This window comes from Macaca fascicularis, chromosome 4 (assembly GCF_037993035.2).
Source record: "Macaca fascicularis isolate 582-1 chromosome 4, T2T-MFA8v1.1".
NCBI lineage: Eukaryota > Metazoa > Chordata > Mammalia > Primates > Cercopithecidae > Macaca > Macaca fascicularis.
The window spans coordinates 128,550,727-128,576,026 of NC_088378.1; the positions used below are offsets into that span (position 1 = coordinate 128,550,727).

Genomic DNA, 25,300 nt, shown 5'->3' on the forward strand with positions numbered 1-25,300 from the left:
TGCCACCTCGCCCGGCTATTTTTTTTGTATTTTTTAGTAGAGACGGGGTTTCATCGTGTTAGCCAGGATGGTCTCGATCTCCTGACCTCGTGATCCTCCCGTCTCGGCCTCCCAAAGTGCTGGGATTACAGGCTTGAGCCACCGCGCCCGGCCAAAGAACTTTTTTTTTGTTTGTTTGTTTGTTTTTTGTTGTTGTTTTTTTTTGAGACGGAGTCTCACGCTGTTGCCCAGGCTGGAGTGCAGTGGCGCGATCTCGGCTCACTGCAAGCTGCGCCTCCCGGGTTCCCGCCATTCTCCTGCCTCAGCCTCCTGAGTAGCTGGGACTACAGGCGCCCGCCACCGCGCCCGGCTAATTTTTTGTATTTTTAGTAGAGACGGGGTTTCACTGTGGTCTCGATCTCCTGACCTTGTGATCCGCCCACCTCGGCCTCCCAAAGTGCTGGGATTACAGGCTTGAGCCACCGCGCCCGGCCAAAGAACGTTTTTAGTGAGTGGAAGAGTAAGCATCAAGAGGCGAGGAAGTGAAGATGGCAAATGTAGGGTCCTGGCGATCTTACAGAAATAGTATTTGGCTTTCGGTGACTAATGACGATTTCAGGGTAACACACAGTGGACTACATGCCAGCTGTTATCTGCTGGGAGAAAAGCTTGGGAGGAAAGGACATTTATTTGTGGACAGGTATTTGTGTCTGTATGAGTGCTGATCCAGGCAAGATAACTGATGTTTTTACCCATCTCCAAGGCCTCAAGGAGCATGATAGTCCTGAGGCCTAGAGCTTGCCTGCTACTGTGTAAAGCAGGCATATCCTCTTTAGGCACATGCACCATCTATCCAGCCCTTGGTTCCTCTGGGAGGTAGGGGACCAAGCCACATATAGTAGCACTACAAAATGGAAGCTTTCATCCATGTGAATCTAGGTACCTAGAATATTCTTTATTTAGTTTTTCTTTTCTTTTAATGTTATATCTTTTAAGAGACAAGGTCTTGCTCTGTCACCCACTTGAAGTGCAGAGGCACAATCATAGCCTTGAATTCCTGGGTTCAAGTGATCCTCTGCCTCAGCCTTCCAATAGCTGGGATTATAGACACAAGCCATGGTTCCTGGTTAGTACATTCTTGCATGCTATTTTATTTATTTATTTTTATTATTTATTTTTTTGAGATGGAGTCTCGCTCTGTCACCAGGCTGGAGTACAGTGGTGCAATCTCGACTCACTGCAACCTCTGCCTCCCAGGTTCAAGCAATTCTCCTGCCTCAGCCTCTTGAGTAGCTGGGACTACAGGCATGCGCCACCACACCCAGCTAATTTTTCTATTTCCAGTAGGGATGGGGTTTCACCATGTTGGCCAGGATGGTCTCAATCTCTTGACCTTGTGATCTGCCCACCTCGGCCTCCCAAAGTGCTAGCATTACAGGTTTGAGCCACCACACCCAACCTCTTGCATGCTATTTTATAGATGTGAGGCTGAACAATTTCATGTTTAGGACTGGAGGTACCTCCAGGAACTATAATTAAGCATTTAAAAAACATTTTCTTGGTTGGGCACAGTGGCTCACGCCTGTAATCCCAGCACTTTGGGAGGCTGAGGTGGGTGGATCGTGAGGTCAGGAGATCAAGACCATCCTGGCTAACATGGTGAAACCCTGTCTCCACTAAAAATATGAAAAATTAGCTGGGTGTAGTGGCAGGCTCCTGTAATCCCAGCTACTCGGGAGGCTGAGGCAGGAGACTCTCTTGAACCTGGGAGACTGAGGTTGCAGTGAGCCGAGATCGCACCACTGCACTCCACCGTGGACTCAAAAAATATATAAATATAGATATATATACAAATAGATAGATATATATACATATAGATAAATATATATATATATTTTTTTTCTTGTCTCTCTGGGGATACAAATACCTTAGAACAGAACCAGGAGCAGTGGTGCAAGCTTGCAGTCCCAGCTACTTGGGAGGCTGAGGCAGGAGGATTGCTTGAGCGAAAGAAGGAAGGGAGGGAGGAAGGAAGGGAGGGAGGAAGGAAGGAAGGAAGGAAGGAAGGAAGGAAGGAAGGAAGGAAGGAGAGAGAGAAAGAAAAAGAAAGAAGGAAAAGAAAGAAAAAGAAAAGAAAGAAAGAAAAAGAAAGAGAAAGAAAGAAAAAGAAAGAAAGACCTTAAAACATGTACATTTCTGCTGGGCGTGGTGGCTCACACCTGTAATCCCAGCACTTCGGGAGGCCAAGGTGGGCGGATCACGAGGTCAGGAGATTGAGACCATCCTGGCTAACATGGTGAAACCCTGTCTCTACTAAAAATACAAAAAATTAGCCAGGCGTGGTGACAGGCATCTGTAGTCCCAGCTACTCGGGAGGCTGAGGCAGGAGAATGGTGTGAACCCAGGAGGCAGTGGAGGTTGCAGTGAGCCGAGATCACGCCACTGCACTCCAGACTGGGCAACAGAGCAAGAATCCATCTCAAAAAAAAAAAAAGAGAGAATGAAAGTACACTCCACAGTATGGGAGTGAGCATGAGCATAGGGGCTCAAAGGCCCTGTTACAGAATTTTTGTGAGTTTAAATACCCTCTACTTGGGGAACACCCTATGTAAATGAAGAGGATGAAGTAAAGTTACAATTATCAAGTTATTAATGATGTATGCCCTAGGGAGAGGGTATTTCCTGTTACAGCTGAAGTGTGAATTGGCCTTATGTTCCCTGCCTCCAGACCCTATTTTCCTGCCTCATCTGCCCCCTGAGATGTGATCTCCATCAATCTTTATGGGAGGCAGAGGGACACATGATCTTTTTTCTGTAACTGCTTCATGCTGGCTTTGGGGATGGTCCCTACCTATTGGGGATCATGGAACTCTCACCCTGCTCTGTCTAGTGGAGGCAGGGTAGCTTTTTGATGGCTGGGGGTGGTGTCTTCACTTGGAACTGGCTGGAACCTTTGTTGCATGATCAGCTGAAGCCTGATGGTCTCTAGGCAAGAGGAAATGAATTTGGTTAAAACATTTAATGGGAACTGCAGGGGGTGGATACCTATGCTGTTAGAAATGTTTGTTATATCAACCAGGCACAGTGGCTCATGCCTATAATCCCAGCACTTTGGGAGGCCGAGGCGGGCAGATCACAAGGTCAGGAGATTGAGACCATCCTGGCTAACACGATGAAACCCTGTCTTTACTAAAAATACAAAAAATTAGCCAGGCGTGGTGGCAGGCGCCTGTAGTCCCAGCTACTCAGGAGGCTGAGGCAGGAGAACAGCGTGAACCTGGGGGCCAGAGGTTGCAGTGAGCCAAGATCGTGCCACTGCACTCTAAAAAAAAAATTTTTTTTTTGAGACGGACTCTCACTCTGTTGCCCAGGCTGGAGTGCAGTGGTGTGATCTCAGCTCACTGCAAGCTCCGCCTCCCGGGTTCACACCATTCTCCTGCCTCAGCCTCCCAAGTAGCTGGGACTACAGGCACACACCACCACGCCCAGCTAATTTTTGTACTTTTAGTGGAGATGAGGTTTCACCATGTTGGACAGGCTGGTCTCAAACTCCTGGCCTCAAGCAGTCCGCCCACCTTGGCCTCCCAAAGTTCTGGGATTACAGCCATGAGCCACTTCACCCAGCCCCTTATAATATGCAAATCTAATAGTTTTCATATATTTGGCTTTCAAATTTTCAGGAATGTATAATGTACAAAATAGAAGACTGCCTCAAGAAGAGAGAGAAAGAAAGCTGAGCAGTAGCTGAAAGAGAATGTAAGGTCTAGAAAATGGAAATTGCCACCATCCAATTCATTTATTGTAAGTGAAAATAATTGCTAATTATTGGAAATATAGTGGGACATGATGGCTTATGCCTGTAATCCCAGCACTTTGGGAGGCTGAGGCCTGAGGATCTCCTCAGACCAGGAGTTCAAGACCAGCCTGGGCAACACAGAGAAACTGTCTCTACAAAAAATAAAAAATTAGTCCAGGCGCAGTGGCTCATGCCTGTAATCCCAACACTTTGGGAGACCTAAGCAGGTGGCTCACTTGAAGCCAGGAGTTCGAGACCAGCCTGACCAACATGGTGAAACCCCATCTCTACTGAAAATACAAAATTAGCTGGGTGTAGTGGCACACACCTGTAATCTCAGCTACTTGGGAGGCTGGGGCAGGGGATTCTTTGAACCTGGGAAGCTAAGATTGCAGTGAGCTGAGATCGTGCCATTGCATTCTGGCCTGGGCAACAAGACCAAAACTCCGTCTCAAAAAAAAAAGAAAAAAAAGAAAACAAATTAACTGGGCATGGCGGCGTGTGCCTGTGGTCCCAGCTACAGCTACTGGGGAGGCTGAGGTGGGAGATCACTTGAGCCTGGGACGGTGGAGGCTGCAATGAACAGTGATCGTGCCACTGCACTCCAACCTGGGTGACAGAGTAGGACCCTGTCTCCATAAAAAAGGAAATGTGGCCTACCACTAGCTGAGTGTCTTGTACAGAAGAATGGAGGTGAAGAGAAGGATGGAATCTATATAACAGAACAGGCAGGAAGTCGACTGTTGGTGCCGTGCTGACAGAAGCTTAACTCCTTTCCTTCTGCCTGCTCTGCTGCCTGCCCCGCTCTACGATAGAAAGTGAATGGGTTTCCAATCTGCAAGGATTTGGGAGGTGAAGAAAGGAAGCTGCTTTGTCTTCAAGTTTGGTGGGAGTGAAACAAAAAGGACAACGAACAGGGCAAGAAGTCCTGGAACATGGGTTTTGTGCCAGATGTGCTGGAACATGTGTGGTGGCACCAAGCACTCCAGGGCTATATGAATCACATCTAGTAATTCACTCAGCAGCCACTATACACCTATAAACAGGTGTGAGACAGTTTTCTAATCCTGCTACTCCCTCCTGCAACCTTTTCTGCAACCCTCAAACCTCAGTGCTCACAGTTCCACAGGGGAAGCTGCAGGAGTTCCGCAGAGGGGAGGACTCCTTCTGAAATATTTCACCTAGAGCTCCCAGCACTAGGCCCAGTCATCCCGAGCATGCTGACTGTTCATTTATCAGTCAATAAACTGTTAGGTTCATGCTACGAGGAAAGATAGTTAAGATAGTTACATTACTTCCGTAGAAGGCAAAGATAAATTCCTTAAGCACAGGTTCAAAGGGCGCATGCGTAAATGCTACGCAACAGCAGTGATGAACGTTACTGCCATCGAGGTACGACGCAGACCAATCCGCCTCGGGGCGCAGCTTACCCTCTCAGAACAAGCTGGCTGCACCCGACGCCCCTCCCCTTTTCCTCCGCCCTCCCCTGACGGAAGCGGAAGCGGCGCTCGCGCACACTAGTGGTCTAGCTCGCTGGCTCCGGAAACCGCGCTCTTTCACCCTCCTCGTTGGTCTCCTGTCACCATGGCGCTGGCTGTCTTGCGGGTCCTGGAGCCCTTTCCGACCGAGACACCCCCGTTGGCAGTGCTGCTGCCGCCCGGGGGCCCGTGGCCGGCGGCGGGGCTGGGCCTGGTGCTGGCCCTGAGGCCTGCAGGGGAGAGCCCGGCAGGGCCGGCGCTGCTGGTGGCAGCCCTGGAGGGGCCGGGCGCGGGCACCGAAGAGCAGGGTCCCGGGCCCCCGCAGCTCCTGGTTAGCCGCGCGCTGCTGCGGCTCCTGGCACTGGGCTCCGGGGCCTGGGTGCGGGCGCGGCCGGTGCGGCGGCCCCCGGCGCTAGGCTGGGCACTGCTTGGCACCTCACTGGGGCCTGGGCTCGGACCACGAGTCGGGCCGCTGCTGGTGAGGCGCGGAGAGACCCTCCCAGTGCCCGGACCGCGGGTGCTGGAGACGCGGCCGGCGTTGCAAGGGCTGCTAGGCCCAGGGACTCGGCTGGCTGTGACTGAGCTCCGCGGGCGGGCCAGACTGTGCCCAGAGTCTGGGGACAGCAGTCGGCCCCCACCCCCGCCCGTGGTGTCCTCCTTTGCGGTTTCTGGCACAGTCCGGCGACTCCAGGGAGTTCTGGGAGGGACTGGAGATTCACTAGGGGTGAGCCGGAGCTGTCTCCGTGGCCTTGGCCTCTTCCAGGGTGAATGGGTGTGGGTGGCCCGGGCCGGAGAGTCATCGAACACTTCACGGCCGCATTTGGCCAGGGTGCAGGTCCTAGAACCTCGCTGGGACCTCTCTGATAGACTGGGACCCGGCTCTGGGCAGCTGGGAGAGCCCCTCGCTGACGGACTGGCGCTCGTCCCTGCCACTTTGGCTTTTAATCTTGGCTGTGACCCCCTGGAAGTGGGAGAGCTCAGAATTCAGGTAGGATAAAGGACTGAGGTCAAGAGTGCTTCCTGTCCCTTATACCCTCTTCTGTGTCTTAGGTGAATTGGAAGACTAGAGCCGTAGCATTTAGGACTCGTGCTCCATATTATCCCGGACTTTGAACATAATGTTTCTAGCCATGCGCGGTGGCTCACGCCTGTAATCCCAGCACTTTGGAAGGCCGAGGCCAGCGGATCACTTGAGATCAGGAGTTCGAGACCAGCCTGACCAACATGGAGAAACCCTGTCTCTATAAAAAATATATAATTAGCCGGGCGTGGTGGCGCATGCGTCTAATCCCAGCTACTCGGGAGGCTGAGGCAGGAGAATCACTTGAACCCGGGAGGCAGAGCTTGCGGTGAGCCGAGATCGCACCATTGCACTCCAGCCTGGGCAATAAGAGTGAAACTCCGTCTCAAAAATAATAATAATAATGTTTCTTAGCCTCATTTATCTATTTTCTTTTTCTTTCTTTTCTTTCTTTTTTTTGAGATGGAGTCTTGCTCTGTCGCCCAGGCTGGAGTGCAGTGACGTGATCTCAGCTCACTGCAACCTCCGCCTCCCGGGTTCAAGCGATTCTCCTGCCTCAGCCTCCCGAGTAGCTGGGACTACTGGCTCGCGCCACGACGCCGGCTAATTTTTGTAAGTTTTAGTAGAGACGGGGTTTCACCGTATTGGTCAGGCTGGTCTGGAACTCCTGACCTCAGGTGATCCACTCAAAAGTGTTGGGATTACAGGTGTGAGCCACCGCACCAGGCCTGTTTATGCATTTTCTATAATCAAAATATCATAAGCCTCCATAATGTAGTGGGGCATATGAAAGGCTTTCATTCATTCAGGTGAAAGGTGAGGTTTGGATGTGGTGGTGCATGCCTGTAATCCCAGCTACTTGGGAGGCTGAGGCAGGAGAATTGTTTGAATCTGGGAGGCGGAGGTTGCAGTGAGCCCAGATCACACCACTGCACTCCAGCCTGGACGACAGAGCGAAAATTCTGCATCAAAATTTTTAAAAAAGTGAGGTTTCAGGTGTGTATGTTAATCTACTCAATCTTATTAGTTTATTGAATTGCTACAATGTATTAGGTATTGTGCTTTATAATATGGAGAATGATGTCTCTGCTTTTGCTCATGCTTATCCTTGACTTCAAATTGTTTCCTATTATTCCAGCCTCATCTGTTAAAATCCTACCCTTCTTTCCCTCAAGAGCCATCTGAAGATGACACCTTTGTCACAAAGCCTTTCATGATCTCACAGTCACAAATTTAGCACTTCCTCCTATAGCATTTTCTATCTTTTTTATGGCATTTATTTTATTCTATCTTGTTATGATTACATAATCTGTTTAATCCCCAATTATATATTGTAAATACCTTGAAGGAAAGGAGTCTTTATTATCTTTGGTGCCTGGTATTTAATTTTAATATTTTATTAAATACATCCAAGGGAAGTTTTTGGTTTCTGCCTTTACTTCAGGAAGAAAGTTGTAGAACAGATAATAGTTGTTCCATTTTCATAGGTTAGTGAGTAAGGAGGCACCAGTTCACCATAACAGACATAAGAGTGACAAAAAAATAAACCTTCATTGTGTGAAAAAAAAAGAAGGCCAGGCACAGTGGCTCATGCCTGTAATCCTAGCACTTTGGGAGGCTGAGCCAGGCAGATCACTTGAGGTCAGGAGTTCCAGACCAGCCTGGCCAACATGGTGAAACCTTGTCTCTACTAAAAATACAAAAATCAGCCCAGTATGGTGGTGCACACCAGTAAACCCAACTACTGGGGAGGCTGAAACAGGAGAATTGCTTGAACCTGGGAGGTGGCGGCTGCAGTGAACCCAGATCACACCACTGCACTCCAGCCTGGGTGACAGAGCAAGACTCTGTCTCAAAAAAAGAAAAAAAGTTGAGTTTAGGGGGACAAATAAATACAGTAGTGTTCAATTAAGGACCTAGATATATGGTTTAGATGGTGCTGTCCAATATGGAAGCCACCAGCCACTTTGTGGCTTTTTAAATTTAAATTAGCTAAAACTAAATAAAGTAAGCTTGGCCAACATGGCGAAACCCTATATCTATTTTAAAAAATACAAAAATTAAATCCCAGCACTTTGGGAGGCCGAGGAGGGTAGATCACAAGGTCAGGAGATCGAGACCATCCTGGCTAACACGGTGAAACCCTGTCTCTACTAAAAATACAAAAAAAAAATTAGCCGAGTGTGGTGGCACATGCCTGTAGTCCCAGCTACTCGGGAGGCTGAGGCAGGAGAATCCCTTGAACCCGGGAGGTGGAGGTTGCAGTGAGCCGAGATCGTGCCGCTGCACTCCAGCCTGGATGACAAGCGAGACTCCGTTTCAAAAAACAAAAAAAACCCACAAAATTTAGCCCGGCATGGTGGTATGCACGCCTATAGTCCCAGCTACTCAGGAGGCTGAGGCACAAGGAGAATCATTTGAACCCAGGAGGCAGAGGTTGCAGTGAGCCAAGACTGTGCCACTGCACTTCATCATGGGCAACAAAGCAAAAGTCTCAAAAAAAAGAGAAAAAACAAAACTAAAATCCAGTTTTTTAGTTGCTTTAGCTACATTTCTTTGTTTTTGTTTGTTTGTTTTGTTTTGTTTTATCTTTTTAGCCACATTTCAAGTGCTCAATAGCACATGCAGATATAGACCATTCCATTGTAGAGAGTTCTACTGGGCAATACTAGAGCAGCCAGTTAATACTATGGGATGTCAGGTAGAGATATAAGATACATGTGAAAGGGAGTGGATGTAGGTTTCCTCCTGAATGGAGGAAAAACTACTGGAGTACTCAAGAGTAGAGCTCATTGAACCAACCAACCACTGAAACAACACTTCCAGCTTTTCCCACAGCCTGAATTCAGAGGTTCCCCACTAATGACCACTTAATGTTAATCCCAGTGGGTGCCTGGTGTCACTCATAGGTCTTTTTTTTTTTTTTGTCTTTTTTTTTTTTTTTTTCCTTTTTGTGGAGAACGGGGTCTCGCTATATTACCCAGGCAGGTCTCGAACTCCTGGGCTCAAGCTATCCTCCCGCCTCTGCCTCCCTGAGAGCTGGGATTACAGGCGTGAGCCACCGTGCCCGGCAACTTCTTTTTTTTTTTGTCTTTTTTTTTTTTTTTTTTCACTCATAGGTCTTGTGGGAATAAATGTCTTTACCATTTCACAGGCTCTGGGCCAAGTTAAAGGTGTCACAGAAAGGTTATCTTTTTTTTTTTTTTTTTTTTTTTTTTGAGACGGAGTCTCGCGCTGTGTCACCCAGGCTGGAGTGCAGTGGCGCGATCTCGGCTCGCTGCAAGCTCCGCCTCCCAGGTTCACGCCATTCTCCTGCCTCAGCCTCCGAGTAGCTGGGACTACAGGCGCCCGCCACCACGCCCGGCTAGTTTTTTGTATTTTTAGTAGAGACGGGGTTTCACCATGTTAGCCAGGATGGTCTTGATCTCCTGACCTCGTGATCCACCCGCCTCGGCCTCCCAAAGTGCTGGGATTACAGGCTTGAGCCACCGCGCCCGGCCAGAAAGGTTATCTTGACCTAGAAAATTTTTTGGAGCCAGAGTGGGGATAGGAGGTGACATTCTCTTTCTGGTACCCATTAGAGGGAGAGGTTTTCAGGTCTGCTACCTCAGGTGCCACCTTCCACAAGCCTTGTGGTTATGGGAAAGACAGGATGGAAATAGATGTTGGCTGCTAAGAGACAGGTTAGAGCCTGCCTCCTTAGGAGAAGGTTATAATGTGGCGGTTATTTCTCTAATAGAGGTATTTGGAAGGCTCCATCGCCCCTGAAGACAAAGGAAGCTGCTCATTGCTGCCTGGGCCTCCATTTGCCAGAGAGTTATACATCGAAATTGTGTCTTCTCCCCACTACAGCACTAATGGAAATTATGACGGTGTTCTTTACTGGCACTTTCAGATACCCAGGTTAGCTACCTAACCCTTTAAGGAGGATAGCATCTCACCCTCATCACATTCCTCCTATCCCATGCCTTAGAATCAGGTACCCCAGAGGCCCTGGTTAAAAGAAGCCACATTTGTGGCCGGGCACTATGGCTTACGCCTGTAATCCCGGCACTTTGGGAGGCCGAGGCGGGCGGATCATGAGGTCAGGAGACTGAGACCATCCTGGGGTTTAGTAGAGACCAAACCCCATCTCTACTAAAAATACAAAACTAAAATTAGCGGGGCATGGTGGCGGGCGCCTATAGTCCCAGCTACTCAGGAGGCTGAGGCAGGAGAATGGCGTGAACCCAGTAGGCAGAGCTTGCAGTGAGCCGAGATCGCGCCACTGCACTCCAGCCTGGGTAACAGAGTGAGACTCCATCTCAAAAAAAAAAAAAAAAGAAGCCACATTTTAGACAGATTGTGGTAGGTGCCTCTTGGTATATCAGGGAGACCACAGAAGAGAAATCTGAACCATGAGGTTAATTTGGACATTCCAAACAGAGACACCTTTGATCAAAGAGGGCTCCAAAAGAGCCAGGATCCTGCTCTGCCTCTCATCTGTCTCTGATCCCCCTTTCTAGTCTCTCCACCATTTCCCCTAGCTCATCCTAAGTCTGACTTGTTCCTTGGAGAACTGCGTGGGATCTCTGGGTGGGCAGTAGATCTCTGGGTGGAAGTAGTCTGCATGTTGGGGGTGGGCTTGTGGTAATGAACACATGCTCATTACTCCCATTGTGACCTGACCAGGGCCACTGCTGTGTTGCAGGGTAGTCCAGGAAGGGGATGTTCTGTGTGTGCCAACAATTGGGCAAGTAGAGATCCTGGAAGGAAGTCCAGAGAAACTGCCCAGGTATGCAGCTGCCTTCTGTCCTATAGCTGGGATTTGTAACCTGGTTGCATGGGTTCTACAGTCCCTTCCCTGCAAATCATGTGTAATTTGTGCCCAAGAGGATTTTGTTGTCATGTACTGTGTGTATGTGTGTGTCTGTGTAACAGGATCTTGCTCTGTCACCCAGGCTGGAGTTTAGTGGTGCAAACACAGCTCACTGCAGCCTCTACCTCCATGGCTCAAGTGATTCCCCCACCTCAGCACTGCCCCTGCCATAGTAGCTGGGACTGCAGGTTCGCATTATCACGACCAGCTATTGGTTTTTGTATTTTTAGTAGAGATAGGGTTTTGCCATGTTGCCTAGGCTGGTCTCGCACTCTTGAGCTCGAGTGATCTGCCTGCCTTGGCCTCCCAAAGTGCTGAGATTACAGTTGTGCGCAACTCACCCCAAGTCTGTGTACATTTTTTTGGAGAGAAAATTCACCAGTCCTTCAGTTCCCAAACAAGTGTATGACTGAAGAAAGGTTAAGAACCGGTCAGGCATGGTGGCGCATACTTGTAATCCCAGCTACTCGGGAGGCTGGGCAATATAGCTAGACACTGTCTCAAAAAACAACCAAACAAAAAGAACCCTCACTGCTGGCTTTGGGAGGTGTTTATCCTCAAACTGACTGGTGACCCTATGTAAAGCAAAGCACTAAGAAGAGTTTAGGCCAGGCGTGGTGGCTCACACCTGTAATCCCAGCACTTTGGGATGCTGAGGTGGGCAGATCACTTGAGGTCAGGAGTTCAAGACCAGCCTGGCCAACATGGTGAAACCCTGTCCCTACTAAAAATACAAAAATTAGGCCGGGCGCGGTGGCTCAAGCCTGTAATCCCAGCACTTTGGGAGGCCGAGACGGGCGGATCACGAGGTCACAAGATCAAGACCATCCTAGCTAACATGGTGAAACCCCGTCTCTACTAAAAAAATACAAAAAACTAGCCGGGCGAGGTGGTGGGCGCCTGTAGTCCCAGCTACTCCGGAGGCTGAGGCAGGAGAATGGCGTGAACCCGGGAGGCGGAGCTTGCAGTGAGCTGAGATCCGGCCACTGCACTCCAGCCTGGGTGCCAGAGCGAGACTCCGTCTCAAAAAAAAAAAAAATAAAAAAAAAAAAATAAAAATACAAAAATTAGCTGGGTGTGATGGTGGACATCTGTAATCCCGGCTACTCAGGAGGCTGAGGCGGGAGAATCACTTGAACCTGGGAGGCGGAGGTTGCAGTGAGCCCAGATCGCGTCACTGAACTCCAGCCTGGGTAACACAGCAAGACCATCTCATTTATTTATTTATTTATTTATTTATTTATTTATTTATTTATTTTAAAGAAGAATTTAATGGCCTAGACCAAGAAGGGATTCCTTCCTTTCCATTCTCAGCCTTGGTGTTGTTTGGACCAAGACTTGGGCCATACCATCCATATCTCAACATAAGGATATACAGGCTCTGATTTCTGCCTTAACTATGGAGTGTGCACAAGCTACTTCTCAATCCTATCTCTGAAAACGGGAAAGAGGGATTTCTATTGTTTTTGAGAGGGCTACCCTTTGCTATCAACAGAGAATGAGAAATAGAGCATAACCGAGCCAAGAACCCAAAATAAGGAATCCAGCTTTTCTCCTGCTGTTGACTCTGACCACAGAGGTTCCATGTAAAATGTTGAGGCAAAGAATTGAGACACTGCTTTAGCCTTATGCATAGGGAGGAAAATGTGTAGCCCTGTATCCCAGCATTCCCTGTATTCTGAACTCATTTCCTGTAGCAATTTACTAGAAGGAGAGCACAACTGATAGATGCACTAACCCATGCATAACAGCCTTCATGTCCAAGGTCTGTGGCATAGCCAGCCTGGGTCCGCTGCCAGGAGAGAGAGTCCTTGTCTGGAGTGCCTGATTCATCCCTGGTCAATATCCAGTGCTTGGTTCTGGCCACTGCTCAGTACCCCCAATCTCAGGGTGGTGGTGCCCCATGTAACCCCATTTAGGTTCCATGTCACCTCTTCAAGGTTTTCCAGATTAAGTACACAACGAGTCTGGTGGAAAATGCCAGGCTGGCACTTAGCAGTCACTTCCCACCTCTATCTCCTGTCTTAAATTTAGCAAACGTCTTTGAGCTAGCTTTCAGTAGGAAAACTACAGAAGGCCCACTCTTTGTACTTTCAAAGGAAAATAGACACTAGAACCTCATGAGACAGGCTGGCAAGCCAGTTCTCTATTGTCTCAACTCTGTAGAACCCTGCTTTCCTCCTGAGTGCTGAGCACATAGTTCTTTCCCCCACAAGGAAAGCAAGGAAACCAATGGGTCCAAGGACAGATGCAGGTGAGCATTTTAAGCTGCACTGGGCTTGAGAAGGGAAGCCCTGCAGAAGTTCCTGTGAGCCCTGTAAAGGAATTCCACTGTTGGTGGTGTAGCCTCTCCATCCTGTCCCTGGTGCTCCACTTCCCCAAACCAGGCTGCATGGGAGCCAGCTCCACTATCACCTATCTGGCTGGCTGGAGCACAGCCCAGTGTTCCTTAGCAGTGTCCACACAGGGTCCAGAGCTCTGGCCTTTCTATTCACTGAGGTGGTCCAACCACCCTCCACTGAGGAAGGTAGTGTCTCCCTACGCCACAGTGCTGTCCCCCATCTCATTCCTATGCAGGGCTTCCATGTTGAGTCATACACACTATGACTCAGCTGTTGAACTTGATCGAGATCCTAGGTTAGAGGCCCACTGTCATCTATTTATAATTAATTATAGGCAGATTCAGGCTTCCTGATGTTCTAGGTTTACTATAGTACTTAGAAGAGTTTCATAATACTAACCTGGTATGCTTCCCTCTCCACCTTGCTGTACTCTCACACCCCTTTGCTGCTAGAGAGAGCAGCTTGGAGACTGTGGGGCAGTGTGAGCAGAGGAATTTGCAGCCTGATTGGATCTTAAAGAGGACTAGGTTATAGCCTGGCTCTGTCGTTGCCTTGCTGCCCGAGGATTAAAGAGGGAAGTAGTTCATCATTTCTTTATCTGGAAAATTGGGTTAGTAGCTATTCCTGCTACCCATCCTCTTCCCTGTTAGTAGGTTGAATAACCCTAACTCACTATGATACTCGCCAACGACTGCACAGCCCTGGTTTTGCATCAGAATTGCTGGGGAAGCTTTCAAAAAATACAGGTGCCTAAGCCCCACCCCAGATCTATTGGAGCAGAATCAGGGTGAGGCTAGAGCCTGTGCTTTTTTTCTTCACAAAGGAAGGAGAAAGGTTAATTTTAAAAACAGATAAAATTCACACACCGTAATACCATGCTTTTAAAGTATATAATTCTTTTTTTTTTTTTTTGAGACGGAGTCTCGCTCTGTCACCCAGGCTGGAGTGCGGTGGCCGGATCTCTGCTCACTGCAAGCTCCGCCTCCCGGGTTTACGCCATTCTCCTGGCTCAGCCTCCCGAGTAGCTGGGACTACAGGCGCTCGCCACCTCGCCCAGCTAGTTTTTTGTACTTTTTTTTAGTAGAGACGGGGTTTCACCCTCTTAGCCAGGATGGTCTCGATCTCCTGACCTGGTGATCCGCCCGTCTCGGCCTCCCAAAGTGCTGGGATTACAGGCTTGAGCCACCGTGCCCGGCCTAATTCAATTTTTTAATTCATAACGTTGTACAACCAACAAACATCACTGTTTAATTCCAGAACATTTTCAACACCTTAAAAAGAAACTCTGCACCCATTACCAGTCATTCCCTATAGCTTCCCTCCTAGCCAATGGCAACTGCTGTTCTACTGAATGGAATCACATAATATGTGAGAAATATTTAGTTTTTAAAGTTACACAGATAATTCTAGTGTGCAGCCAGAATACAGAACCGTTATTCATCAGATGGCATTATTAAGGACTCTACCTGCAATGACATTTTGTGGATTATTGAATAAGAGCCAAGGGACCCTTCCCCCTGGGGTTTTTGGGGCCTGGGTGGCTGTGTATTTGAGGGGGAGACTGAAGCCAGTGGAAATAATCAGATGATCCACTGCTTAGTGCAGCAGCGGCTTCTCCCATTGGTGTGGGTGGGTAGGCCACATGGCTGGAGAAACACACCCCCTCAGAGCTCTCATGGCTGTCATGGGGGATGCAGAGGGACAGGCATAGCTCTTGCCCTCAAGGTGTGTATGGTCTGTCAGGAAGAGGATAAAGTCCATCTGCATTCCTTTTCCCCACCATGACTCGGGACACGCACTTGTGGTGCTCTTGTTTGTCCTCTGTGATTGAGAAACCTTGTCCTTGAGGAGGGGGCGTTTTTGGACTCTGCGTCTGGGGTTCATTGGGCCTTTTTCCTGCAGGTGGCGGGAAATGTTTTTTAAAGTGAAGAAAACAGCTGGGGAAGCTCCAGATGGGCCAGCCAGCGCCTACTTGGCCGACACCACCCATACCTCCTTGTACATGGTGAGGCCCCGGGGATGGTGTAGACCAGCACAGGGGGCAGAAACAATTTTTAGAAATGAAAGCTTTTTCCTACCTTTCACAGGTGGGTTCTACCCTGAGCCCTGTTCCATGGCTTCCTTCAGAGAAATCCACTCTCTGGAGCAGTTTGTCTCCTCCAGGCTTGGAGGCCTTGGTGTCTGAACTCTGTGCTGTCCTGAAGCCTCGCCTCCAGCCAGGGTGAGTGAGGTCATCACCCCAGGGTGTGAGAAAAGCCTGGCTAGAACATCCCTGGAGGAGCAGCAGCCAAATGGGTAGTTCCTAATGAACTGGACAGAGTGGGATTGGGAGGACCTTCCTCAAACCAGGATGTCCAGACCAGGCCACCAGCCCACTCCTTTCTGTAAGCCAATTCCCACACTCCTTTCCTGGGATAACCTCTGTCCTCCAGGACTGGCTCTGGAGGAAGAATCTCCAGCAGGGGCATCTGTTTCTGAAACTGCCTTTCCCCTTGGGGAGCTCACTAGCAATCCTGGACTTTACTGCCCTGGCCCTGAAGGACACAACTCCCCATATCAGTGGCCCAGGCGTGGACGCAGACCCCCCCACCCCCGCCAATGCTTGAAGGACACAACTCCCCATATCAGTGGCCCAGGTGTAGACGCAGACCGCCCCCCCCCCGCCAATGCCTAAAGGACACAACTCCCCATATCAGTGGCCCAGGTGTGGACGCAGACCCCCAACTGCCGCCAGTGCCACCACAATGCCTCTCAATACCATTCAGACCAGTCATAACAGTTGAGGTTTTATTGGCAGCACAGCAATGCCAAAGGGAATTAATTAGTCTTTGGCTGTTGGATATGCTGGATGCCTCGGCCAGAGCACCATAGGTGATGTGGGAGACACAGCCTCATTACATGGCAACAGCCCTGGCCTGGGGTAGGCGAGGCTCAAGGAGAGAAAAACAGGGTATCTGCTTTATAGATTCAAGGGACCCTGTGTTACTGGGGACTCTAAAGTTTGGGCAAAATGAAGGAGATGAATGTTCTCTGGTTGCAGGGGTGCCCTGCTGACAGGAACTAGCAGTGTCCTTCTACGGGGGCCCCCGGGCTGTGGGAAGACCACAGTAGTTGCTGCTGCCTGTAGTCAACTTGGGCTCCATTTACTGAAGGTGAGGGTCTCTGGAGAGTAGAATCCCAACTACTTCCCCTCCCTAGCTCATGTTCTCCCTCTCTGCTGCTTCCTCTCCCCTCCCTCCTCTGTCTACTCACAGACCCTAACACTTCAGCCCAGTGGGTCAGGCATAGTCCCATGATGCTCAGCTGCAGAGAGGTACTTTCAAGAAGAAGGGGGTTGCAAGATAGTGGTGGACAGTCCAGGGAATGGGATAGGGTAAAAAAGACGTAGGACTTGGCCAGAGTATCTTCCCCATCCCTGCCCTCCAGAGAAAAAGATGGCTCACATCTTCCGACTCCTCCTCCCCTTATTCTCCTGCCTTTGTCATGCTTGCCCCTTGCTCACAGACCCATTGGGATCCCCTCCCCAGGTGCCCTGCTCCAGCCTCTGCGCAGACAGTAGTGGGGCTGTGGAGACAAAACTGCAGGCCATCTTCTCCCGGGCCCGCCGCTGCCGGCCTGCAGTGCTGTTGCTCACAGCCGTGGACCTTCTGGGCCGGGACCGTGATGGGCTGGGTGAGGATGCCCGTGTGGTGGCTGCGCTGCGTCACCTCCTCCTTGATGAGGACCCCCTCAACAGGTATTTATACAGAGCTGGGCCTGTCAAAACGAGGAGGCCGGCCAGACGTGGTGGCTCACGCCTGTAATCCCAGCACTTTGGGAGGCCAAGGTGGGTGGATCACCTGAGGTCAGAAGTTCGAGACCAACCTGGCCAACATGATGAAACCCCGTCTCTACTAAAAACACAAAAATTAAGTCAGGTGCGGTGGCTCACGCCTGTAATCCCAGCACTTTGGGAGGCCAAGGCGGGCGGATCACAAGAGATCAAGGCGGGCGGTCAGGAGATCAAGACCAGCCTGGCTAACATGGTGAAACCCCATCTCTACTAAAAATACAAAAAAAAAACTTAGCCGGGCGTGATGGCGGGCGCCTGTAGTCCCAGCTACTGGGAGGCTGAGGCAGGAGAATGGCGTGAACCTGGGAGGCGGAGCTTGCAGTGAACCGAGATTGCACCACTGCACTTCAGCCTGGGCAACGGAGTGAGACTCCTTCATACACACACACACAAAATACAAAAATTAGCAGGGCGTGGTGGCAGGCGCCTATAATCCAAGCTACTTGGGAGACTGAGGCAGGGGAATCGCTTGAGCCCAGGAGGTGGAGGTTGCAGTGAGCCAAAATCGCATCATTGCACTCCAGCCTGGGCGACAAGAGCAAGACTCAGTCTTAAAAAAAAAAAGAAGGCTGGGCGCGGTGGCTCAAGCCTGTAAACCCAGCACTTTGGGAGGCCGAGACGGGCGGATCACGAGGTCAGGAGATCGAGACCATCCTGGCTAACACGGTGAAACCCCGTCTCTACTAAAAAATACAAAAAACTAGCCGGGCGCGGTGGCGGGCGCCTGTAGTCCCAACTACTCGGGAGGCTGAGGCAGGAGAATGGCGTGAACCCGGGAGGCGGAGCTTGCAGTGAGCTGAGATCCGGCCACTGCACTCCAGCCTGGGCGGCAGAGCGAGACTCCGTCTAAAAAAAAGAAAAACAAAAACGCGGGCAGAGGGAACAGCCCTCCTACTTTTCAGCCTTTCATTCCTCCCTTCTCTCACCCCTCAGTGACTTCTCAGTCATCTACCACCCATTTGGCTGCCCTCTAGACAGCCCTGAGCTCAGTGTCTTAGAGGGATCCAGAGGGAGGAGTCTGTGGTCTAGCATTTATTGGGGAACAGTTGGTTAAAGAAAAAGCCTCTGCCCTCAATGTGATGGGGAAACACAGTTCCCCCATCTAGGAACTGGGTTAGGTGCTCATCTCCCTACCCCATCCTAGCACCCACCTCACTTCCCTGCCGCTCTATGCTGACTTTGGGACAAGGTAGTCCACAGGAGCTGTCAACCACATTCTTACCCCCAGTGCCCACTCCTCTGTCTGCAGCTGCCCTCCCCTCATGGTTGTGGCCACCACAAGCCGGGCCCAAGACTTGCCTGCTGATGTGCAGACAGCATTTCCTCATGAGCTGGAGGTGCCTGCTCTATCAGAGGGGCAGCGGCTCAGCATCCTGCGGGCCCTCACTGCCCACCTTCCCCTGGGCCAGGAGGTGAACTTGGCACAGCTAGCACGGCGGTGTGCAGTGAGTATCAAGGCAGAGTGCTGGCCCTCCCTAGGAGGTCCCTGGCTTTTGTTACAAGAACTCAGTCCTGTTGCCTTGTGAGTGAGAATAGAAAACCCAGGCTGGGTGCCGTGGCTCACGCCTGTAATCCTAGCACTGAGGGAGGCCGAGGTGGGCGGATCACCTGAGGTTGGGAGTTCGAGACCAGCCTGGCCAACATGGAGAAACCCCGTCTCTACTAAAAATACAAAATTAGCCAGGAGTGGTGGTGCATGCCTATCCCAGCTACTTGGGAGACTGAGACGGGAGAATCACTTGAACCCAGGTGGAGGTTGCGGTGAGCCAAGATCTCGCCACTGCACTCCAGCCTGAGCAACAAGAGCAAAACTCCATCTCAAAAAAAAAAAAAAAAAAAAACCTAAGGCATCAACAGAGGGCCTCTGCTCCAACTGCTCCTACTGGGGGATGGTCCCTGAAGGTTCCTACCTACTGTGCCCTGCTCATGTGGCCTTTCCTGTGGTTCCCTAGGGCTTTGTGGTAGGGGATCTCTATGCTCTTCTGACCCACAGCAGCCGGGCAGCCTGCACCAGGATCAAGAACTTAGGGTAAGAGGAGTTGGGCCCAGGAAAGGCAGAAAGAGGAAATGGATGTAGATGGGTGGGTGGTGAGGAAGGGAATGGGATGTTGGTGGGGAGGAGGCCTCCCTGTGTTCTTCTTTGCAGTTTGGCAGGTGGCTTGACTGAGGAGGATGAGGGGGAGCTGTGTGCTGCTGGCTTTCCCCTCCTGGCTGAGGACTTTGGGCAGGCACTGGAGCTACAACAGACAGCTCACTCCCAGGCTGTTGGAGCCCCCAAGGTGGAGACCAAGTCCTTGGAGGTGGGACAGGAGCCCCTCCAAGAGCATATCCCAACCATGCACTTTCCATCTCCTAGATCCCCTCAGTGTCCTGGCATGATGTAGGTGGGCTGCAGGAGGTGAAGAAGGAGATCCTGGAGACCATTCAGCTCCCCCTGGAGCACCCTGAGCTACTGAGCCTGGGCCTAAGACGCTCAGGCCTTCTGCTCCATGGGCCCCCTGGCACCGGCAAGACCCTCCTGGCCAAGGCAGTAGCCACTGAGTGCAGCCTTACCTTCCTCAGGTGGCCAGGGGGCCTGGAAGGGATGGCGGGTGGATCAGGGGCTGCAGCATGCTGGGGAGCAGGAGGGGCTGCCCGAGAGGTCAGTTGTGTGTATGTGCATCTGACGGGTCTCACCTTCTTACATCCTCTCACTCAGCGTGAAGGGGCCAGAGCTCATTAACATGTATGTGGGCCAAAGTGAGGAGAACGTGCGGGAAGGTGAGTGAGCAGGGAGGAGCAGGGCTTCCCATGCTTCCCAAATCCTGATGGCCCCCAAGCCACCCCCACTGCCAGGCTACTCATGGTCATTCCTAGTCCTCCTTTCCACAAGTCACGTTCCTGCCCAGCTGGGTCTAGTACCTGGGGTGCCAGTGCTATATTGTCAGACCCCAGTTTCCCTCCCTGCTCTCGCCTAACTTCAACCCCCTGCAAGTCGAGCTTCACCCTCCTGTGGGCCCCAATCTCTCTTCAGTGTTTGCCAGGGCCAGGGCTGCAGCTCCATGCATTATCTTCTTTGATGAACTGGACTCTTTGGCCCCAAGCCGGGGGCGAAGTGGAGATTCTGGAGGAGTGATGGACAGGTGTTGGTCTGAGTGGGAATGGAGGCTGGGGGGTCCAGGGTGGGAAGGATATGAGAAAGCTCACAGCAGTCTTCAAGAGTCCAGAGATAGACGTTCCTGCTGTTTCAGTTCTGAGGTAATATAATGGAAGCTGAAAGGGGCCATGAAATTGGGCAGGGGCCACTGAGGAGAATGGGGGCCTACCTGGAGGGGCACACTGGGCACAGCTGAGTGGAGGGCCCTGATGAGACTGCCTGTAAGGAGAGGTACCACAGGCAGGGGCAGAGTCTAAGGGGGACACCAAGGACTCTTGCCCTTGCTCCCTTCACTCCAGGGTGGTGTCTCAGCTCCTTGCCGAGCTGGATGGGCTGCACAGCACTCAGGATGTGTTTGTGATCGGAGCCACCAACAGACCAGATCTCCTGGACCCTGCCCTTCTGCGGCCTGGCAGGTGGTCCCCTTGTACTGCTTACCTCCACTTTCATTCTGTGCCTCCACCCCTCATGGCTGGGCTCCCTGAAACTTATACCTGCCTATCTCCCTAAAGATTTGACAAGCTGGTGTTTGTGGGGGCAAACGAGGACCGGGCCTCCCAGCTGCGTGTTCTGAGTGCCATCACACGCAAGTATGCCCTGTTAAAAGAAGACTGCCAAGGGCTTGCGCCTTGGGATGCTTAAGGGATGCATGCAACATGCAGAATGAGCTGGTCAGCACTGGCTTTTGAGGGAGGAGGTGATGCCAACTCTGTTTCTTCCCGTATCCCACAACAGATTCAAGCTAGAGCCATCTGTGAGCCTGGTAAACGTGCTAGATTGCTGCCCTCCCCAGCTGACAGGTGCGGACCTCTACTCTCTCTGCTCTGATGCCATGACAGCTGCCCTCAAACGCAGGGTTCATGACCTGGAGGAAGGTGAGCCACTTGCCGGCCTGAGAGGTCAACCAGAAAGCCATTGGGGAGCTGGGTGCACTTGAGTCCCAGCTACTTGAGAAGCTGAGGTAGGAGGATCACTTGAGCCCAGGAGTTTGAGGCCAGCCTGGACAACACAGAGAGACCTCATCTCAAAAAAAAAAAAAAAAAAAAAAAATGTTTAAGGAACAGAAGACGAGTGGGAGACAAACCTAGTCCTGGATTTCAGAGGGAAGATCACTGACATCTAGGAGACCCTGAGCAGGAAGGCACCATCCCAGGGCTCTCCCCTGCCTGGGCATAGACCACAGCCTCTGTTCCCTAGCCGGGATGGGGAATCTGGCCTCACCTCCCACCTTGTCATCTCCAGGGCTGGAGCCAGGGAGCTCAGCACTGATGCTTACCATGGAGGACCTGCTGCAGGCTGCCGCCCGGCTGCAACCATCAGTCAGTGAACAGGAGCTGCTCCGGTACAAGCGCATCCAGCACAAGTTTGCTGCCTGCTAGGAGCCCCCCAGGGCCTGGGACCCCACTCAGCATGGCTGCAGGTACCTCGATAGCCCACAGAGAGATCTGGGAGGGAAGGGCTCCTCCTCAGGCTGCTGCCAACCCACCTGGAGGCCACCTCCCTCCAGGAGATCCCGGGGTGCAAAGTGGCATTGGGACAGCAGCAAGAGCTCAAGAGATATCTCCTGCCTACTTGCCCCTCCTTCCAGGCTGGCTTTAAGAGGAAGGCCCATCTGCTCAGGAGGAGGGCCAGGTCCTTGGGTTCTGGGGATTGGGCCCTAAGAGGGCTAGTTCTGTGGCTGAAAATAAAACGTGTCCCTCACCCTATTGGTGTTGTGGCATGAAAGGTTGGAGTGGGAAAGAGCAGGGTTATGGGAGGAGTAAGCCCTGGGGGCGGGCGGGGGGCTGGGCATCGTGGGAGTCTGATCCTTCTGACATAAACACAAGGCATGCAGGAACTGAAAAAGGCACAGACTATATTGTTTAACCTTCCATCTGCGGAACCCACATCCCTGCACCCCAGCTGTAGTCTGCTCTAGAGGCTGGCCCTGGTGTGGGGCTGCTGGTCCCGATCTTCAAGACAGAGCCTAGCAGTGCCTGGGTGGAGGCTTGTGGGAGCTGAGGCCACACTCAGTCTGTCCTCTTGAGCACGTGGATGAAGTAGCAGGGAACATAGGCTTGGCCTGGCTTGTAAGGCTTGAAGTCGCCCAGGACGCTGTGTTGGCACTTGCCCCCGAAGGCTGCTTGGAGCAACTCCGTGAAGGATGCCAGACAGTGTGGGTAGTAGGAGAGCCGGAACTTACTGTAACAGAGCCCCCAGCAACCATGAGGACTGGTGACCTCAGCTTCCCCAACTACTGCCTCACCCCCACTGAGCCAAGTGGTACCTCAAGCCAGGAGAGCCATCCTGGCCAGCCCCCGGCACCTGCACTGTATAGTCCAGGGTCACCATGTGAGCCTTGTTGTTCACTATCAGCACTGATGTTGTGATGTCCTTGGTCAAGTCACTCTGTAGGTGGTGGGGCAGGCTGCGTTAGCCTCTGTAACCTACCTTGGGGCCACTGGACCCTCCCTCCACCCCACCCCCACCCCCAATCCCAGAGGGCCCCACCTTATAGTAGATATTCTTCCCTGGGGGTGCACAGCCTGTGCTGAGGATGTGGTCGTAGTTGCGGTGATCAATGACCAGCAGGCCCCCTGCTCGCACCATGCTTGCAATGTTTTTCAGCGCCAGCCGGTGCTCACTCTGGTCCCCTGAGCGCCAGGCAGGGGCAGAAAGGCTCCATCTGCTCAGGGCCCCCAGCACCAGTCTCCCTCCCATCTCTCCCCTCCCCAGGGGTACCAGAGCCAAATCAGAGAGAGGCAGAGAGTCTGCTTTGCAGAGCAGGTGCCCAGAGGTCTGTGGAAGGGGGTACAGCTCAAGGCGGGGGCCATGCCCAAGGCCACACCCTCTCTCACCTTTGCAGTCTGGCAAGTGAGCGAAACTGTTTCCAAGGCAGATGACAGCATCAAAGCCACCCTCTGCTGACTGGGGCACATCTTTGTCCAGAGTCATCCAGTTGGCTTCTTCAATGACTGGGGGCCAGGAAGGGAAAGAGGAATCAGGGAGGCACCATGGTACCAGTAGCAGCCACCTCCACCAAGTGCAGTCCTGCCTGGGATTCTTCTTAAGACACAAAAACTCCCCGTTCGGTTAGGGGGAGGAACCCTGGTTCAGAAGGAGGGCTCTGTGCTTATGGGCTTTTCTTTGAGGGGAGGGACAAGATGCCATAAACACAGTTAAAACCAGCTCTTCACACCCAGTGTCTCATTCTGGAGCTTAAGCCTTGCTTTTCAGAGAAATTACAGTAATTTTGCTGTCTCCCCGAGGAAATTTTGCTGTCTCCCCGAGGAAAACACAACACCCCACCCCCACCCCCACTTAAAGGAGCCCCAGGCAGAATGAACAGTGTTCCTGGTGACTGGGCTGGGGGGGCCTGGCTAGACCTGCATACCCCACTTGTCGAAGGCGGGCTCGTGCCGCCGGTTCCAGCGCTCCTTAAGCGCATACTTCAGCATCTTGTCACTGGCATCCACACTTGTCACGCTGAAGCCCTCTTCCACCAGCATAATGGAGTCCACCCTGGGCAGGGCCAGTGGAGAGAGACAGAGAGGGGCAGTCAGGGGAGCCTGGGAGGGCCAGGAGACCCTGTGCCGGACACTTTTGTCTCCACTTCTCAGAGTCCATTCCTCTGCCTCCTCTCCCCAGGCCCTCTCCACTGACCTCACAAATCTATTTCCTATCACCACGAGGCAACTTTTTTTTTTTTTTTTTAAGGCGCCTCTTCAGAGCTAGGCACTCTACAAATATGCAGTAATTCTCATGGCAATCCTGAGAGGTAAATAGTGTTATTCCCATTTGAGAGACAGACAAGCTGAGGCTCCTCTAAGTTAAAATAGGTGTGCACAAGAGGCAGCAGAACATGGTGGTTTAGAGCACAGGACAGACCTTAACCAACCCGGGCCTGTTAGCTCCTCTTCACTGGATGTTGTATGAGGGACTTTTACTTTGCTGAGCCCTTACTTCCCCAGTAGTAAATGAGAGAGTATCACTGCTTAACCTCATGGGGCTTTGTGAGGGTTTGAAAAACTGATGTATCAAAAGCTCCTGGCACTGGCTTGACAGATGCAAATGTTGAGCAATGTTAACTGTTAACACTGCCCAAGGCCGTCACAGGAGGAATATTTGGAGTCTGTCCGTGGCCCTGGCTCCACAGCCTTAAGGACGCTCACTTTTCTGCCCACACCCTCACTCACACTCAGTCTCCCTTCTCAGTGGCCTCTCCCTGAGCACCCCTGCCCCAACCCTTGGCCTCAGGGGGCACTCGCAGTGCCTGTTCTGCCGGGCAGGTACCTGCTCCTGGCCCTGGTGTCCCACCCATTCCAGACTGGCAAAGGCCGCCCCGACGTGCCGGTCCTGTGGTTCTGCGGCCGCGAGGTACAGGCTGAGCCGGACACCGATCTCATGCAACGCCCCCGGCCCCCTCCTGGGCTTACCCGGTGCCACAAGCCACGTCGAGCACCCGCTGGCAGCCGTGCTGTCGCAGCAGCCCGAGCAGCCATGCCTTGTACTCGGCGGTGCGGCTGCGGGTGTTCCCAATGTACAGCTGCCACACGCGCGCCGCCTCCCCGTCCGCGTACTGGTCCGGGAGCCCTTCGGCTGCCACCCCCAGGGAGCGGGTCCGGTACACGCTGTCCACCATCCTGCGCCGCGCCTGACTTCGCAGTCACTCGCTCCGCACTTATAGCACAGGCACTTCAGGCAGCCGACCGCCCCACCCGGCCAATGGCAGGTAAGCGCGCGGACACGCCCCTGCTGGGCTTTGCGCCGGACGCCTGAGGCTGTACAGCTGCGGGGAGGGCGCTGCCTTGCAATCCTGGGCTAGGTCCTTTTAGCCAGCCTGCGGACCCAGCCCTCTGTGCAATCCCACGGCAGGAGA

General features: G+C 52.0%; 2 protein-coding genes across 23 annotated transcripts; one reads left to right on the forward strand and one right to left on the reverse strand.

Moving 5' to 3' along the window:
• The first annotated feature begins 5,342 nt into the window (after positions 1-5,342).
• PEX6 (peroxisomal biogenesis factor 6) lies at positions 5,343-22,625 on the forward strand. Of its 22 annotated transcripts, none has more exons than XM_005552966.4 (18): positions 5,343-6,241; positions 10,014-10,177; positions 10,965-11,048; positions 15,377-15,479; positions 15,562-15,695; positions 16,515-16,626; positions 17,002-17,210; positions 18,556-18,751; positions 19,259-19,335; positions 19,453-19,585; positions 19,663-19,868; positions 20,005-20,066; positions 20,320-20,428; positions 20,742-20,858; positions 20,955-21,032; positions 21,178-21,317; positions 21,685-21,862; positions 21,950-22,148. In XM_005552966.4, the coding sequence occupies exons 1-17, from the start codon at positions 5,360-5,362 to the stop codon at positions 21,819-21,821; spliced, it is 2,943 nt and encodes a 980-aa protein (XP_005553023.3). In that variant the 5' UTR covers positions 5,343-5,359; the 3' UTR covers positions 21,822-21,862; positions 21,950-22,148. The 22 variants fall into 22 exon arrangements, 14 of the variants coding, with proteins under 14 accessions (XP_005553023.3, XP_045246843.2, XP_073894129.1 ...); XM_045390908.2 differs by having other exon boundaries at positions 22,031-22,148; XM_074038028.1 differs by having other exon boundaries at positions 5,343-5,977.
• GNMT (glycine N-methyltransferase) lies at positions 22,281-25,077 on the reverse strand. The gene is made up of 6 exons (XM_005552964.4): positions 24,858-25,077; positions 23,816-23,943; positions 23,280-23,396; positions 22,933-23,075; positions 22,709-22,830; positions 22,281-22,623 (listed from the first exon to the last, which is right to left on the reverse strand). The coding sequence occupies exons 1-6, from the start codon at positions 25,061-25,063 to the stop codon at positions 22,452-22,454; spliced, it is 888 nt and encodes a 295-aa protein (XP_005553021.1). The 5' UTR covers positions 25,064-25,077; the 3' UTR covers positions 22,281-22,451.
• Positions 25,078-25,300: the final 223 nt, after the last annotated feature.